At 41.2% G+C, this 18,319-nt stretch overlaps 1 protein-coding gene across 1 annotated transcript; it reads left to right on the top strand.

The window, feature by feature from the left end:
* Positions 1 to 429: 429 nt before the first annotated feature.
* Positions 430 to 16,261, top strand: LOC103059610 (sialic acid-binding Ig-like lectin 13). The gene is made up of 10 exons (XM_007441224.4): positions 430 to 490; positions 1,810 to 2,238; positions 4,058 to 4,111; positions 6,322 to 6,588; positions 8,420 to 8,485; positions 8,601 to 8,855; positions 9,244 to 9,576; positions 12,025 to 12,109; positions 13,684 to 13,804; positions 15,267 to 16,261. The coding sequence occupies exons 1-10, from the start codon at positions 454 to 456 to the stop codon at positions 15,462 to 15,464; spliced, it is 1,845 nt and encodes a 614-aa protein (XP_007441286.4). The 5' UTR covers positions 430 to 453; the 3' UTR covers positions 15,465 to 16,261.
* The last annotated feature ends 2,058 nt before the right edge of the window (positions 16,262 to 18,319 follow it).

An 18,319-nucleotide genomic window follows, 5' to 3' on the forward strand; every position in this document is an offset into this window, starting at 1 on the left:
TAGCAACGGAAGTTCTGGTCCCAATTGTGGTCACAAGTTGAGGACTACCTGTAATTGTGACTATTGTTATTGTTTAGTATGGGATCGTACACAAAGTCACTTCTTAAATCGTCCATCTTACTACCAAAATACTTCAGGCTGTTAATGTGGCCCTGCATTGCTACCCCTTCTGGTTATGAGGTGGTCTGCTTAAGATCATTGAATGAGTTCTTCCTCTGGATGCACTTGTTCTTCAAAGATCTGTGGTCTCCAGGCATCTCTGTGACCCTTGCAATCAGGGAAGATATTTCTTTTGCTTCTTGTGAGCACACCAGATCACACTGCTTCTCTTTCTATTACAGAACTCATCCTTTCAAATAAATAACAGGTTAAAACAAGATGCCAGGAAATGGGAGTACTTCGTGGATGATGCTTCTTCCTTGTAAGAAAAAGAAACTGTTTCTTTCTTTGGCAATGCAGATCATCCTTATCCTGACCATTCTCTGCAGAGGTAGGTGCAACGTACTAAAATAAGAAAAAAATATGGAGTTAAATATTGTTTGTCCAGTTGACATTGGGGATGATAGGGTTCAATATATCCGTTGGACCCCAGGTTAGGGAAGGTCGCTCTACTTTGATTTCAGTTTCCTTTGGAACGGTGGTCTCCACTCTCCTCTCCTACTGGAGACCTATGATATTTCTATTCCGTTTGGTTTATTTACAAATGCCTAAGTTGAACAGAAGCACCTGGGCAAGCTTATTTTCAGAAGCTAAGAAAGATCAGGTTTGGTTAGTATTTGGATGAGAGACTTCCAGAGAATACTAGGGCTATAAGGTAGAATGGGAAACCAACATCTCAGAAGATGATGATGGCACACCAATACTGTATTGCCAACAAGAAAACCTCATGGACGTGAGCCACCAGGAGTTAGGTGCAGGTTGAGGGAGACCTTACGGAAGTTGAAAATAGGCAAGCAATAGCTCACCCGGGTACCTGCTCCCCTGCCTTTTACCCAGTCAACACCCGATTCCAAAAAGCAATAACTGAAAACAGCCAACATTCTACATGGATGAGCTGAGCAGAAACCAATACTGCAGGTGGAACCCCAACGGTGTGACCAAGGCACAAATGCAGAAGATTATGTTCTTTACTCCCAGGCAGGAAGATCAGAATATGGTCCATCAAGAAGGATAGTGAGAGATCCAGAGAATTCAGCACTTAGATAAATCTCCAAGAGCTGGATGCTGGATGCGTTTTGGCTTCAGTCTTTGTACACCTCTTGATTCTGCCTATCCTTTCCAACAGAGATGGTCCAACCATTCAGCAAAGTTCTCTTAGCTTTCTGCCTTATAAGGAAGTGACCAGTTATTTTTTTCCTTGCATTCTCTTAAACAACAGAGAATCCTTTCATTGTAGAGTTACATCTATTGTTTATTGTATTGGATACTATGCCTGTATCGGACATAACATACTTAACCCTAAACCTGGACTAATAACAGACAATTGCTGTGTTCCTGTTACATACAATTCCCAAACACCAAAACTACAGCATGGCTGAGCACAATGTTCTGGTCTCAATGTAGCCAGATAACTCCACAATGTAGAGAACCATAAACTGCTGAATCCCATTTTCTCTTTCAATCTCTTGAGCACACTGTTATTGTGGGGAGGGTGCACAGGGGATGCATGGTCTCATCTTCTTGGGGCTTGATAACTTGTGGTGCTCTCCACTTTATGAGGTAGTGCTGGAAGAAAGCTTAGGAGGGACTGTGTCTTCATTTAGGCATTGCGTGTATGCAGACTAATTTCGTTTTTCTTTCTTGGACCAGGAATCGGAAGTCAAGCAGGGGTGGATTATACTGTGACCGTGCCGTCTTCTGTCTCCGTGCAGCGCGGTCTCATTGTTCATATTCCTTGCCAGTTCACTTATGATAAGAACCACTTGTCCCGGAATGACTATGTTTTCGCTTATTGGTTTAAGTCTGAACTGCAATGGTTCTGTTTGGAAGCATTTGCTCAAGACTGCGTTCAAGGCCTTCTTGTAGCTACTAGTGACAAACGTCAGATAGTTCACAGTTCGGCCAAGGATCGCTTCTATTTCATAGGAGATTCGCATCAAGGAAGTTGCTCAGTCATCATCATAGATGCCCGAATAGAAGATGAAGGGCAATACTACTTGAGAATTCAGGGATCTGGTCGAATAAAATTCTCTTTTGTCCAAGAGAAGGGACATACCTCACCTCGTGTTTATGTGATAGGCAAGTAGTTTTCTGTTGATGGATTATTTATTCATTTTGCTCTTTTGGTCTCTTTTATTTGGGGAAGGGATGAGAAGAGATCTTTGAGAGCAACAATTGGGAGGCATCTATAGGTTGGGTCCAAAAGTCAAGATGGCAGGTGTGTGTGATTGAAGCCTCATTTCTTTTAAAAGTGCATTACATGTTATGAAAAGGTGAGGCTTCAATCACATGGTTGTGCCAACCATCTTGCTTTTTTTGACATTCCTCCTCCCCCCCCCCCCGTGTAGCCCTGTGCCTATAATGATGCGCAAAGGACTGCTTTCTGTCTTTCCAGTATCTTCCAATGTTAGCAGAGGAAATAAATTAGATTATATCCTGCCAACATTAAGAACCAAAACACAATCTGCTGTTGAGGTCTCCCTCGATGCTTTAAAGCAGGAATATACTACCTAGTGCCTTCCAGATGTTCTGGATTACAGTTCCCATCACATGTGTTGACTGGGAATTATGGGAGTTGCAGCCAGAACTATTTGGAGGACATCAGGGTGCCAAGCAAAGCATCCAAAGAGCAAATCAATCACTTTGCCTCTTAATGTGGAAAGGAGGGGGTGGTAATGATATCACTACGAAGGAAGAAAAAACCAAGCCAAGCTGAGCCAGAATTAAAATAGATTACTTTGAAAATGGCCACCAAAGGAAAGCAGTGACTGAGAAATCAGCCAGATAATATTCAACAGTGGAAAGAAAGAAAAGAAAGAAAAAGAAAGAAAGAAAGAAAGAAAGAAAGAAAGAAAGAAAGAAAGAAAGAAAGAAAGAAAGGTGGAGAAATAAGAATGTAGGGAAACAACAAACAATTCTCTTCCCCACCACACCATGATTCTCACAGAGTTGTAAGTACCCCTTTACTTAAGAACAAGCTTGCTACCTTGAGAAAGGAAAACTCTACTTCCTCTCTGAAGGAGGTAAGACAACACTTGCCCACATCCGTATCACCCAGTAAGATTAGTTATAGTCCTAGCTGCCAGCCACCGTGAAATATTGGAAAGGATGTCATCATATATTCTAGACTTCACCAGGAGAGGAACTGGTGGAGTAACTTTCTCCAACCAGTACTAACAAAGGACAGCACAATTTATTATCCTGTTTTTTGTTCAGTAATTCAGATGTACAAAGGCAAACCGATCTAAAGTAGTTTAAGAAGAGCAGTTGTTTTTAAATTAAATAGAAGTATTGTGGTGCTGGTTTTGAGATGTTTCTCTTGGGAAAAACAATACCACATACTTCTTCTGTTTTAAAATAATTAAATCCTTGAATCCATTACCTCTCTTCTTCCACATGAGAAAATAAGATTTTAGGAAGAAGCTGGATGGTGTGTATGTTCCAGCCAGATCTTTTCCACCTATAAAAGAGATTGTTGCTAACTTTTATTTTTAAGGACAGCATGCTTTATTCTGCCCAGCTAGGTCATAGCACCTAGCTGACCTCAGCTGATCTCAGAAAGCTAAGGGTTGAAGCTGTTTGGTACTAGCCTGGGAGACCAGTAAAGAACCCCAAGTTTTAGATTGGAAAATTGACAAAGCATTCATGAAGGAAGCAATGGCCAAACCTCTTCTATATCATTGCCCAGAAAACGTTATGCATATTTCTGTGATGTCACCAGGAATTGAGCTTGACTTATTCTTTATTCTAACCTCCTACAAAGCCATCAAGGTGGATAACAGTATAATCTAAATATTTATGCAGCAGTTAAACCTTCTGTTCCTCTCTCTTCCATGAGGTTGCTGACCCTTGAGCCTCTTGGTATGGAACTCTTACTTTTCCCCTTCCTATGTTTCAGAACCATCTCAGAAAGTCAACATCACAGTGGACATCACAAGCCCAGGACACTATGGTGAGATTTCAAATGCTGAATGTTTTTGCAGATCCCTCCAAGCACGGTGCGAGAGCCCTGATTCTCCGCTCTATTCCCAAGTGTTTTTGCAAGCTTGAAGAGTTCTCCCCCAGTTGGATTAAGCAATTTCATCCCATCTACAGCAACTTTGTTTTGGGCCAAAAGCCAATTCAGGAGCCAGGGTGACAGGGGCCGAACAAAAAATCAGTTTGAATTAATTTACATTTAAGTTGAATGAAAGTTGAATATAACTGTTTTGGATGAAGTGCTTTGGATAAAGTCTTCGAAAGGTGCTTCTGCAGGGGCAAAAGGAGGAAGTGGCTGCATTAAGGTGTTGTAGGCAGCTCCCGAGCTCTTTTGAGAGATCAATTCTGGGGCGTTGTCCAGCCTTAGTAACAAATGTGATCTTTCTCCTATCAGGGCGTTTAATAATTTCCTTCTTCTATTACATGGAAAATTACAATGTAGGAACAATTCTGGAGATTTCTAGGGGCTACAAAGCCTTGTGGGAGTAGCGGGAGAGGTGACATGCAAGTTTGGGACTCTAGATTGTGCACTCTTCTTTATCACAGCCATTATTCACATGCTCGGTTGACTTGAAAGCTAAACCAATATAAATCCATCACTACCACACATATTTTTGAGATATGTCCACAAGTGAACTGGAAATATATGGATTGTAGATGTTTAAAGCATCTTTTTTCTTGACTCTACTTTCTTTTGCCTCTAAATCCCATTCTGAAGATCTCATTTCTGTAACCTAGGATGTTACCGTCAAACAATTCCATGTAACCTACCCTCGTTAGGTTCCATCTGTCCAAAACAAGGAATCTGTGTCCTTGGAAAATAGTTGATGTCAAGCAATACAGAAAAAATAGCTTGGACTATATTTTACTAATTGTCATTATAACAATTTATTCATTGCATTCATCTCAAAGTCAAGCCATGTTTGGCTTTCAGACCAAATACATTTAAGCACCAAATAGAAGATTATTATATAAACCAGATCAGTTTGACCCAATCCAGCTACTATTGTTAATCTGGTTATGCAACTTTTTGTGAAACTGGCAGGCCAGGACTCCTGGCTAGTGGACTATGTTCCCCTTGCTACAAGGGTGAATGCCCTGAAGCTTTGGGGCTACAGAAGACTTCTAAAAGCCTTGGATTCAATCCCCAAAGCCTTTCTCAAAGATTCCATCAACCTATAAATTTTAATGTCTCAGAAAAAAGAAATTAGCCACACAGTCATATAAATTGTGTTTCATTTATCAAATTACTGCATTATCTGCATTAAACATAATATTAACTGTTTGCTTTAACCTCATCCATTTGGTTTCCCTGTTCCCACCATCTTTTTGGAGTGCCACTGGAAAGGGAAGAAGGAATGGCCTTGAAGGACAGGAGGAAGGGCCACTACCAAGACAACCATCAGATAAGAGTGGCTTGAGCCCAGGGCCAGGAAAGTAACTTGAGACGATGTCTCAGACCAGCCCCTCCCTACTTCATATGAAGATAAAGGGAGGGAAGGGGAAGCACATTCAGACTTGCAAGATTCTGTTACTAGAGCTGTTACAGTAAAAGTAATCCTGACCTACATGGCATTGGTTACTTAGACTGGTGTCCCTTGTACAGCTGACAGCAATACTTGGCAAGCCATAGGAAGTGTCAGCCCTTCCAGGTAAGCCTGGTCAAGGAACAGACATAGCAGGGACTCCAGGAATGCTCTTTGTGGTAATAAGGCAGAATAACTAAATCTTGAAAGCCTGCTGAGTTTCTCTCTGTCCCATCTTATACCAACAAAAACAAGGCAGAGTTATTGTATCTTTCTCATGCTTCCTTCTGTCTCAGGATTGTGTAATCTCTTCTGCAAATCCCTCCCCCTCCTTAATGGCTCATTCCTTCCTTCCCTACGCCCAACATCAACTCTACATTCCTTAGCAGAAAGACAAGTATTTCCTTCTGCACAAAGGGGGTGGGCACTCTTCTCAGATGTGCATCTCAGGATCCAGTACCAGTTCTCATACATTTTATTTTATTTTAGGCTTTCTCAGCCTATAACACAGCAATGAAAGTTATCACATTTCATTAATGAAGCCAAGCAACAAAATATTGAGTTATCTTGGTTTTCTGGAATTATGCCAATTTTTGGGAGGGGCTTCTAATGTGGGCTTCTGGGTAGTTGTCTGATTGTCACTCCTAAATGCTTGCAGACTCATCTGGACAGCAAAGGAAAGAGGCATTAGACCATGTTGTGGCCCAAGAAGGAGACACTGTCCACCTGCTCTGTACTGCTGATGGTAGACCACATCCCAACCTATCCTGGATGAAGGGGAACAAGACAATTGGTCAGTCCAAGAACAGCACGAAGAATTCCTTTCAACTGAGCAGAATTGGACCAGAGGATGCTGGAGAATATCAGTGCCTGGCAAATAATCAGCATGGCTCAGTCAAGACGATGGTTAAAGTGATTGTCCAGTGTAAGATTTTGATGTTGGGTTCTGTAACTGAAAACACTCATCCACTGTGGCTTGACTTGTGATGACCCCAGCAAACATTCCCACTTCATCTGGGGCAGTGCATGGTCAATACATCCTTACCCAGATGAATCTTCCATTAATGGGAGTCTCTGTAAATATGTATGGAAGTGAGCGCATGTTGGCCATCTAGCTGAAATATCAGAAGGTGTTCAAGCCTGCCCAATTAATTGTGGCATATCCCTTAATCTAGTGTTTTTCAGCCTTGGTGGTTTGAAGATGTATGGACTTCAACTCCCAGAATTCCCCAGCCAGCATGCTGATGCTGGCTGGGGAATTCTGGGAGTTGAAGTCCATACATCTTCAAACCACCAAGGCTGAGAAACACTGCCTTAATCCTTTGTAAACTACAGCTGCAATCTTACAACTACACAAAAGCTAACAAGTGATGAGAGCCCTTTAAGAATGTTGCTCAGAAGCATCAGTGGTAAAACTACATATTTCTTTTCTCAAAAATATTACAGCTGGATCTCCCTTTCACCACAAAAGGGCAGGATATATATGTTTGAGGGGAAGTAAAGATTATGTAAACCAAGCAAGGGAATATGGGTGGAGGGTCTAGTTTCTAAAATAAAAGTGGAGGAAGGAAAGCTGGACCCACCCCATGTTACATTTCTGTGGTCTGCTGGTTCAAATCCTTTTCTTTCAGCTTTTGGTGTGCTTCACTTGGAGGAACAACTATCCCAATCTATCCTATTAATCTTGCAGGCTGGGGATGATGGGAATTGTAATCCAAAGTATTGGTGTGGGGGGGGGGAGATACAAGATTAGAAGAGGCTGCCTCAGGGGAAATGAAGATGATTTTCCCCCCTAAAGCAGGTAAGAATTTCTTGCCAATAGAGCTTTTGTATTGAAATGCTACAGCTTGTACAGTTGCATCTGTAGAGTTGCTGTAAGAATACAGAATCTGATACTGGCTCATTTCTCTATGAGTTGTCACTTTTGATCCTTTAAAAAAAATCTAGATTCTTGGAATGCCAAAAGGAAGTATACTTTAGAAATTAGTCTACATCATTCTCTTTCCTCACTGTCCTCCTGCAATGCTAAGTCAACAATGATGTGAAAGGAATACATGATGTCCCATTCAGGAAATGTGTGCAATGCAGAATGCAGGAAATATATTCTGAAACTCAGAAATGGGTACTTTATTGTCAGGGTGCTGGGTTGAAGAGTACAGAATTCACACAGTCTGGATCCTTTATTTTGAACTTCTGACGCCCCACTCTGCTGTTGTTTAGAAGAGCCATGAAGACCTGGCTATTCACCCAGGCCTTTGATGAGGGAGAGAGAGACCTCTCACTTCATCATACTTGCCATCTTTTATCTTTTATTGATTTTATTGTAATTTCTTTGATTGTTGTGAGCTGCCCAGAGTTATTAAGAATCAGATGGCGTACAAATAATAATAATTGACAAAAATGACCGTCAATAGCAAAAGGCAGCTTTACTTGGAACAGCTTATATCCTGCGATGATACCTTTAACATCATCAAACAACATCTGCCTACCCCAGGTCCTTGGGAAGGACTTGATAGGTGGATAAAAATGCCAAATCCAGTCTAAACATCTGGCTGACTGAGCGACCAACAATAATAATTACAAACCAAAGTTGTATAGAATCTTGCCCTGACATGATGGAGATGGTTTCCATAGTGAGTCACTACTGACCATAAACTCTGAAACAATCTTTAAGAGATCCTGTCTTGCGGGCCAAAGGTTCTATCATTCTTCTCCATGACGGCTCCTTTCTCACGAAGGTTGGTTGTCTCTTTCAGATCGTCCAAGGACAGTGATTTTCAAGGTTACCCAAACTCATAGAAGAGGCTCCACACTCACTCAAGGTACTTTAGGATGCAACCATGAGCAGGATACCTCTTTTCTGGGATGCCACTGGCTGGCTCAAAGAAGGCTCTCTAGCTCTTTTATGGAAATGATGCTGCTTTACTCTGGTTTCAGGTTGCTCCAGGGATCTGGCCACTGACTCTGAGTTGACAGCCCAAGAAGGTGACTTACTGGGGCTGTTCTGCAAGGCAGATAGCAATCCTCCAGCTAAGACTAGTTGGGTGAAGAGTGGCAGCCACTTGCAGAACCCTTCAGAAGATAACCAGTTGGAACTGACCAATCTGACCATTGAAGATGAGGGTGTATATGCGTGCAAAGCTACAAACTCATTAGGCTTTGTTCAAGGGAACATCCGGCTCAACGTGGCATGTGAGTGAACCATGATCACTGTTAACCTCTGGCAGTCCCTTCTAGATGGAAGATATTAAAGCTGTTGACCCCTTGAGCTATAGGACATTACTCATCCTTGGCTGAAAGCTAGCCAAGATTCAGTTCTGCTGCACTGGTCACCAAGAGAGATTGCTTGCTACCACAAGCCAAGCAGGACATTCATAACAAGGGAGGCCAAATGAGGGTGGAAGGCTTATAATAGGACAGTGAGACTCTTATCAATGATACTTTTGCCACTATGGTAGCCCTATGATTGAAAAAACCATGGCACCTCATTTCGTTTCATTTAGAGAAGCTAAAGTCTTGTAAATTTGCTAGAAAGTCTATTCTTACTTTTGAATTATATGGCTCTTTTGCTCTTTTCCAGATGCCCCCAAGCTCAGCAGAAGCCCACAGAAAAATACAACATGCTGTTATCACAACCATGGTTTCCTGTGCAGTTGTTCCCTGCATGGTCAGCCTCCTCCCCAAATTGAGTGGGAGGTGGATGGGGAGAGGATAACCAAGGAGAGCAGCAGAAGACAAAACCTGGTAGTCCAAGCTTTGATCCAGAGGAATGAGGTTACCAGTACCTTAAACTGGACTGGCAGCCTAGATAGAGCTCATAATATTATCTGCTTCGGGAGCAATTCTTATGGAATCCATACCATGCAATTCCTGTTGAACGCCCTGAGAGACCCAACTTCAGAATCTTCTATAGGTAAGGGGCTCCACCAGGATGTGTATAATGGTACAGTATGTGGGAATGACCTTGGGAGACAGGAAGAGCTGCAACCTAGCAGTGGTCCTAAGGTGGTCCTAAGTGGTCCTAAGTGAAATCTGGGTCCTAAGGAGGGGTGGAGGTGGAGAAAGCAACTCCCTAGTTTTTGGGAGAGTAAAAGTAAGGGAGGGGAGAGGTACTTTCAGACTTGCAAGATTCTGTTACTGTAACCTTACAATAAAGATAGTGTTAGTACTCATGGTTGGTGCTTCTTGTCTGGATTTCCTTGAAGGGCTGACGGTGTGACATCTCATGCAACACCAAAAAAAATCCAAAGAGCTAGATTTGCACTTCATCTCTAGGAATAATTGACTTGTATCAGCCTCACTAGGTAAACCAGACCAGGAAATCAACTTCACAGGAAGGCTAAAACTACTTTTATTGAGTTTGACTATACCTGATTATGTTGTACCTCCTCCTCTTCTTATACTTTAACGAATCAGGAGGTGTCTGCCTGAACTGCTTCTAAATGTTATCTTGTAGTTCTGGACTTAAAAAATGTTTTAGCCCCTTTCGCCTAGGTAATGGGCCTTGCATATTTCCACCAAGGTCATCTTCTGTCAGTTTCCAGACTAGGAAACCAGTGTTAGGAATGCTAATACTACTTTTATTATAGGGTTATAGTAAACAGAATCTTGCAAGTCTGAATGCACCTGCCCCCTCCCTGCCTTTATCTCCAAGAGAACTAACTTTCTCAAACTACATTTCTGCCCCAGACTCAAATTTCTTTTATCTAACCATTGGCTAGGCTGTGGGCTCTTCCTCCTGTTCCTCAAGATTATTCTTATAGCCCATTACATCTTTCTTGCTCTCAACAAACCCAGGGTCAATTTTGAGCTAGGGAGGCCTTATAAATCAATGTTATAAATCAATTACAAATAAAGACTTTACCTCCACCCCCCACTCTAACTGCTTCTTCATCCTGGCAGAAAGGAAAGTCACTTAAGGAGATGTTTTATTATTTACATTCATGAAGATTACCGTGCACGCTCTTTCTCTCTTTTATTTTATTGCATATCGAACATTAAAGGAAGAGAATTCCTGTTATTCTTTGAAGCAGTGTAGACATATTGTCTCTGAGTTTTAAATGGCTAATTTGTGATCTTTTGTCAAATCTTGTTTATGAAATTTGCTGGAGGGCTCTTGCAGAGAAGTAGTAATGAGAGTGACTCTATGGACGAATAGGGCAAGAAAGATGCCCTCTCTGATCACCTCTTCCTGACATGTAGGGGTGCCCATAGAATGTGGTCAAAAAAGTCAAGTTGTGATGCACATAAAAAGCAGGTAGAGCTTCAATCACACCATTGTGACTGGTATTTTCACTTTTTTGACCATGCCCTGCTGACACCCCTGCTGATGTCTATCAGCTTCCTTCTTTTATCTCATCTTAGTTTTCACCATCAACTAAGGGGGAAGTCAAGATGGAAGTTGCTCCTTCATCTTGTATTTTCTGCTGCTTCATGGTTGCAAGAAAAGAGAAATGCGGAAAAGGAATGGCAGGACAAGGGGGTGAGCTTCAGAGGGAAAGAGTTGGAATGTGGGTCATGTAGGATACTCTCTGGCGTTAGCCACAAACTGCAGTGGGCCTGCCAGTTGAGCTCTTGAAATTTCTCATTCTGCTATTTGTACCTATCCATAATGTCCCCTGGGAAAAGCTGGGGGAGAAAGAGAAGAAAGCTCTCCAGAATTTGGGAAAATAAACACTTTACAATAGGAGCATTTTTTGAAAACTTTGCCATCTCAAAAGATGACAGGCTTATAGCAAAAGCAAAACAAAAAACAAGAATGGGCTTTGTCATCATAGCAGATCTGTTTTTGTAGAGAATCAAGGAGGTGACCTTGACGGAAATAGGCAAGAACTGTTACATATGCAAAGAGGGTTGAAACAGTCCTGACATCCCTTGAAACAAGATAATATTTGGAAGAGATTCAGGCAGGCTCCTCCTTGATTCACTGGGATATAAAAGGGAGGGGAGGTAATCAGGCTTGCAAAGATTTATGTCAGCCCTTTGGAGTAGATCCAATCAGGAAACTGACTCTAGAGGAAGACTTGAACTACACTTCATTGAGATTGGCTATAACAGAATCTTCCAAACCTGACTGTGTTTTACTTCCTTTCCTTATATCCCAGTGAATCAGGGAGAAGGCTGCCTGAGTCTCTTCTGAACACTTTCTTGTTTCCCAGAACTGAAGGATGGTTTCAGCCCTCGTTGTTTATATAATGGTTCTTGCCTGTTCCCTTCAAGGTCATCTCCTTGATTCTCTATAGTTTTGGGAACAGAGGAGCAGGAGGGTTACCTAAAATTTCCTAATTTTCTACCACACTGTTACCAGGCTTCCTAATTTCCAGGCCTGGTTTTCTCCAAAGTTCTTGGTTTATTGTTGCAGGAAGATCTAATACAGCTTTGTTCATTGCTGCACTATGTGGAACTTTGCTGGGAGCTGGAATCATGCTGGGCTTATACCTGATCAGGTGAGTTTCTCTCTCTCATTCTTTCCTTGGATCTCCTCTCTCCAGGCCATTATATTGTGGCATGATTAATAAAATCACAAATAACTAGCATCAATATATAAAACTCAGTATAAGTTGATCATAGCCAGCCCATCACAGATTTTACAGATCCTGCCCTGGTCCCACCTTCCAGATTCTAGGTTTTCAATACATAATGGTGAAATTCAGAAGCATAATTAAATGTGGACAATCATTATGTTTCAGATCTAGTTGATTTCAGCGGAGAGTTACGATGCTGAAAAAATTGCTAATTGTTCTATTGTCCACATGGTTGCAGAACTGGGCCAACATACTAATTACTATCATTTATGTGCATTGATACTTGACTGCAGAAAGATGAAAGGGGAATGTAAGTAGTGGAAAAGATAGGGAATACGTGTCGATGGATGTGTGTGTGTGTGTGTGTGCTTAAAAATGATTCAGATGAGGTATTTCAGTGCATGCAGCAGCATTGGTACAGCATCTCTTTAAAACAGCCACTTTTTCAGGCTTTGTCACAGAGCTGCTTTAATGATCCACATTAAATTTGCAGCTCCCTGAATCAATCACCTGCTTAAAGCAGCCACATCTCTCTTCAGGCTTGTGTAGAAGCCTGAAAAAAGATCCATACTTTTTCATGCATGGAGTAGATCCAGTAGAATAAATGACATCTGCCACTAATTTTAATGGGTCTACTTTAGACAGGACTAAAGTTTGGATCTACCCCAAAGTAGGTAGCAGCTAGGTTTGTATTGTTCGGGAATTTGTTTGAAATCTGATTGATATCACTGGGGCCTACTCCCAAGTAGGGGTATCTCCAATATGGTCATGTATGCTTGACTCCAGATGCTCAGCATAAACTACCCATCTGTCATTGTCACATTTGGGAACAGCCAAAGTATGATCCGCCCCACTATGGTGACACTATCTGAATCCTTAGAGTTTATGTAGTATATGCAAAGACAGTGAGCTTCCACCCAATATGATTAAAATTTCAATTTTAATGGAGTGTTACATCATTAATAAGAGAAAGAGACAGAAAAATAATGGATGTAAACATATTAGGGAATGGACATAAGCAAAAAGTTGGGGATTAAGACTTAGCACAAGAGATCAGCTTTAGGAGGAAAAAAAAAGAGAAGTTGGTGGCTTCATGTTCTGGAATAACTATTGCTGTAGTATTGGATTCCTGTAGTAGCAGAGGGTTGGACTAGATGAGGGGGTCCCCAAACTCTTCAGTTCATTGGCCTCTTCATGAAATTTCTGATTGTTCATTGACCCCCAAACATTTATTGTATGAAAATAATTTAATAAACACTACTATAATTAATAGCACTACAAATAATAATAATAATGACCCCTTGGATAATCCCATAGTGTTGTTAGTTAAAGTAGTATTTATTACCCCCTGGATCATCCCATTGACTCTTGGAGGTTGATACTGACCACTTTGGGGAACCCTGGACTAAATAGTCTCCCTGGTCCTTTCATCCCTTCCATTCTATGATTCCATGGATGTATAAGAGCCTAACATTCTCCCATTGACTTGCTGCCAGGGTTTATAAGCAGAAAGAAGCAATGTCAAAAGTAGAACCTGTCGAAGGAACCCTTTCTGAAATAGGACATCGTGAGAGACCCAAGAACCCCAGTCAGATCTACAGCAACATTTTCCCTATGGTAGGTTTCATATGTTGCTATTCTGTGCCCCCGCATCTGGAAAATGAAGGCAGTGGTCAGTTCAAGCTAGACCAAACCAGAATCAAGGCCTTTCTTCTCAAACTGGATTTCATTACCATCTTCCGGGACTCTGTTCCAAACCACGGATCCATCTTAAGAATGCAAAATGACTGTTCAAAGGTAGGTGCCAGGGATCCTGTCAAAATCAAACCTAACCAAAGCACATCTCATCTCTATGGCTGGATTTACTCTTCTGTTCATATAAAGTCAGTCCTTGCTGTCCTGGAAAGATCCTAGATGAGGGAGTTGCAAAAGGTAACCAAACGGTGCTTCTATTTTACCGTTATTATTGTAATCCTTTCAAAAGCCAACACTGCATGTCTTTAGGTCAAGCTGTAACCCTTCCTCTCACTGTAGCTGGCCAGAAAAGTGATCTTTGTTGCTTTTGTAAGAGAACCTTTATATCAGTGAAAAGAACCTTGCACAAAGATACATTAAAAAGCCAATGTATTGAAAAGTGACCCAAAATATTGAAAGCCTAGATCAGCCAGCCTATGTCCAATAGTCTTTTGGAAACCATCAAGCCCCTTCTGAAATCAGGCAGCTTCCTGGTATTTTAAAAATGTTTTCTAAATCCCTTCAGGTTTGGAAGCATTGCATTGAGGTAATTAAAAGAAAAAAAAAGTTTTTAAAAAAAATTCTAGACATTTCAGTTCTAACCTCACCCACTTTGGGGAAGGTGTCTCCTTTTATGCCACTGAAACTCCAGATGTGGCCCAATCTTCAGGAAAGTGAGGCATTGACACACATTAACATGTCAGGGAGTCAAGCGCAGTTATGCTTTTTTTCATTGCCATTTTAAATATGCTGCTGCCAAGCCACTCTCAGGAAGGGGTGATGATGATGATGATGATGATGATGATGGTGTAGTTGAACACCATCGACATTGACAAAATCACCATCAGTCAATTGCAAAAGGCAGCTTGACTTGGAACAGCTTCCATCCTGTGACGATGCCTTGAACACCATCAAACAACATCTGCCTATCCCAGGTCCTTGGGAAGGACTCGATAGGTGGATAAAACTGCCAAATCTAGTCTAAACCTCTGGCAGACTGTGCAACCAACAATCATGTATTAAAGTTATATGTTGCTCCACTCCCAGCGGCTCAAGTCATCAAGGAAGCAAGAATGACAGAGACTTCGATGAAGTGTTTTTAATGCAAGGATCTGTGGAAACTTCACACCCTCATTTATTAATGAGTTCATTAAGGCTGAGTGTCTTTAAATATTCTGAATTTCGTTTTGCAGCCTGGACTGAGCTGCTGTTTATGAGATATTAGCAAATTTCTCTCCTATCTCTTGGTTGTTTATGTCCAATAATCACTTAGAAAATAAGATGATAATAAGGAAAAGAACTGGTTTTTCTTCCTCTCTCCCAGAACGTTGTTCCTTTCTTTCAGGGTCCAAGATTACACCAGATCGATCAGCCAAAAGTTGCTGGAGAAAGGAAGCCAAATCCAGCCCAGGTTCCCAGTGTTCCAAGGAGAGCTGAGCCAGATGAATTGCAGTACGCAACCCTAGAGTTCAAGGTGAAAAGTAAAGAAGTTCCAGTCTCAAGAAGTGACAATGTAGAATATTCAGCAATCCAAAGAAAATAAAGTCCTTGGAAGTGAATGCTAGCCTTCAAAGAAGCAAGAGAGAAAAAAGATTGACATTTTTGAACTTTGGTGCTGGAGAAGACTCCTGAGGATACTGTGGATAGCCAAGAAAATGAACAAATGGATCAACAAACAAATCAACCTAGAGTTATCATTCAAGGTACAAGTGACCAGGCTCAAATTATCTATTTCAGACACATTATGAGAAGACCTAGCTCTCTGGAGAAGCCCGTAATGCTGGGGAAAGAGAAGGATGACCAGCAGCAAGGGGGAGGGACTCCGTTACAGCGGCAATGGGGGCACTGTTGAAAGACCTAAAGGACCAAGTTAGGGACAGATCATCCTAGAGAAAATCTACCTATGTGGTTGTTAAGAATCGACATGGACTTGATGGCACATAATCAGTCCTAAGAAACAGCACAGTGTAATGAAGATAGGGCTACTAGATCAGAACTGCAATAATCCAGATGATTACTAGATGGTAGAAAAGAAGATCAAGTCTCTGTCTGCTGCCACGTAGAGATATCCTAATCACCAGAATATGAATATGAATACACACACACATATACGTATATGCACATTCATACATACATTCATATACTAGAGAGAGAGAGAGAGAGAAATCTCTGGGCAACTTGGATTCTAAAGATGATGAAGCTGAAAATAAACTAAATAAGGGACCATTTTTTGTGGGAAACGTTCCATTTGGGTCATGAATCATGGCAGGTAATATACAAATTCATTAAAAGGCTCAGAAAGAAGAAAAGTGATGCTTATTTGGTGGAGAGCCAGTGTGATATGTGGAATAATGGTTAAAGGGTTGGGCTGGGACTGGAGAGATCCAGATTCAGGTCCCCACTCTATCATGGATCTGAATGGGTGACTTTGGGTCAGTCACTGTCTCATCCTAGCTATCTCACGGGGTTGCTCTTGTAAGGACAAAAGGGAGGAGACACTTCTCTCTCCCTCCCGCCGCCAATAAGCTAACCTGAAATTGTGATAGACATAGATATAATAAACCACAAAGCAACAGACATGAAGTATCGCTCAAAACATAACTTTTTATACCATCCTGTCAGTTGGTACACAACCATGGTCAGTTGTGTTTTACTAGAAACATTTGACAACAGGGCACTTTTACAGCAAACAATAAACTTTCAGGATGCCAAATTTCTCTCATCATAAAAGTTTCCATCTCAGCCAAGAATAAACCCATGACATTAAATAATCCACGGTGAGGTATATATTCTTTTAGATCACAAGCATCCTTTATTAATATTTAATAACATGGAAACAATTTAAAATTTTTTATGCCTCTTGTTTTAAAATAAAGCCCCCCCCCCCCGCCGAAACACTTAGGAATAAGGTGGGTTATAAATCTGATTCCATGGATCTTTCATGGAAGTGATGGCTAAATCCATTTTTTCCTTGTCAACCTTTCATTTGTTTGTGAAATCCTATCTCTCTCCACAAACATATGAAAGGTTGACAATGAAAAAATGGATTTAGCCATCACTTCCATGAAAGATCCATGGAATCATCTCTCTCTAAATGTTGGGTTTTCCTGTCCTCCTAGATGTCCCTCTGCAATCTCATAGAGTAGGGTTCCTCAACCCTGGCCACTTGAAGATGTGTGGACTTCAACTCCCAGAATTCCCCAGCCAGCATGGCTGGCTGGGGAATTCTGGGAGTTGAAGTCCACACATCTTCAAGTGGTCAAGGTTGAGGAACACTGTCATAGAGAACTTGCCAGAGACAAACATCCCAACCTTCGCAGGTGAAACCATGGCCATTCTCAAGCTCTCTTGTCCTAAAGAGAAGGACTCAGACTGAGGCCATTGCATATATTCCCCAGAAACCTTGAATGCAACCTATGGAGACCTGCTCAAGTAGTTATCAAACCGTAACAGAAGTAAAACCAATATTAACTCCATGGCTGGAGAATAAGCAAATGAGCTCAATTTTGATTTCATTAATTCTCAATGTAAACAAAATGCAATTTAAGTTTTGCCCTGGCTTTGCTCACTTGTTTTCAGAGTGTAACCTTTGATAGATTTTCCAAAGTCCAGAGAAATATTATTGCATCCATGGATTAAAGGTGCAGAGTTTCCCCAGCTACTAGAAGATGAATGGGACACTTTTGTCATGCCAAACACATTCTCTGTCCCTACGCTATAACAATTTTGTGCTATTTTTTCCATGCTTTAATGAATACAAGGAGACTTTAGAATACGAGCACTCTTGACTTCCACCTCTAGATCATGAGCAAGTTCTATTAAAGAAATTCCACATTACTGCCAGTAAAAAAAAATCTTTGGGTACAGTACTAAAACAGGAAGAAGCATCACATGGTGAGGCTATAAAAGCTACATCTTCTTTCAGGCTCCCATTGCTTTTTGAAGTGCAGTCTCTAGCCACTCAAAAGCCAAGTATGAACCTCATCCTGAAAAAAAAAGTTGTGTACCCCTGCTTGGTAGAATAAAGATAACTGAGGAGGAAAAGATAAAATAGTAGTACAATGTGTTTTGATGGATAACTCTGGGGACCACCCATCTGGAAACATCAAGTTCTGGTAGAAGAGGGCAAGATTGAGAGTAGAGTCAGTGTTAATAACAGAAGCCAAGAGCTTTGATTCCACTCAGAATCATCTTTGGATTTTCAGTGATAACCATCTTCTCTCAGCCTGTCACTTCAAAACATAACTGTGACTTAATGAGCAATGATCAAGATTACACAGCCAATGTCAGCTTATTCTCAGCACTAGCAGGAAGCTTTTTAAAATATTAGTCAGTTGACATAAGGTTCCTCTTTAGGTGAGCCTGGGTGGTGATGGGAAATGCTTTCAGCTGGGACAT

Source organism: Python bivittatus, unplaced genomic scaffold, assembly GCF_059951505.1.
Source record: "Python bivittatus isolate LINGU-HERP-01145 unplaced genomic scaffold, Pbiv_v1 ctg000310_np1212, whole genome shotgun sequence".
Taxonomy (NCBI): domain Eukaryota; kingdom Metazoa; phylum Chordata; class Lepidosauria; order Squamata; family Pythonidae; genus Python; species Python bivittatus.

Excerpts from the sequence above, each read along its gene's own strand:
- LOC103059610 (XM_007441224.4), top strand. The coding sequence starts at position 454 with ATGCAGATCATCCTTATCCTGACCATTCTCTGCAGAG. Across the intron at positions 8,856-9,243 it reads CATCCGGCTCAACGTGGCAT|ATGCCCCCAAGCTCAGCAGA; the intron begins GTGAGTGAACCA and ends GCTCTTTTCCAG. Across the intron at positions 13,805-15,266 it reads ACAGCAACATTTTCCCTATG|GGTCCAAGATTACACCAGAT; the intron begins GTAGGTTTCATA and ends CCTTTCTTTCAG.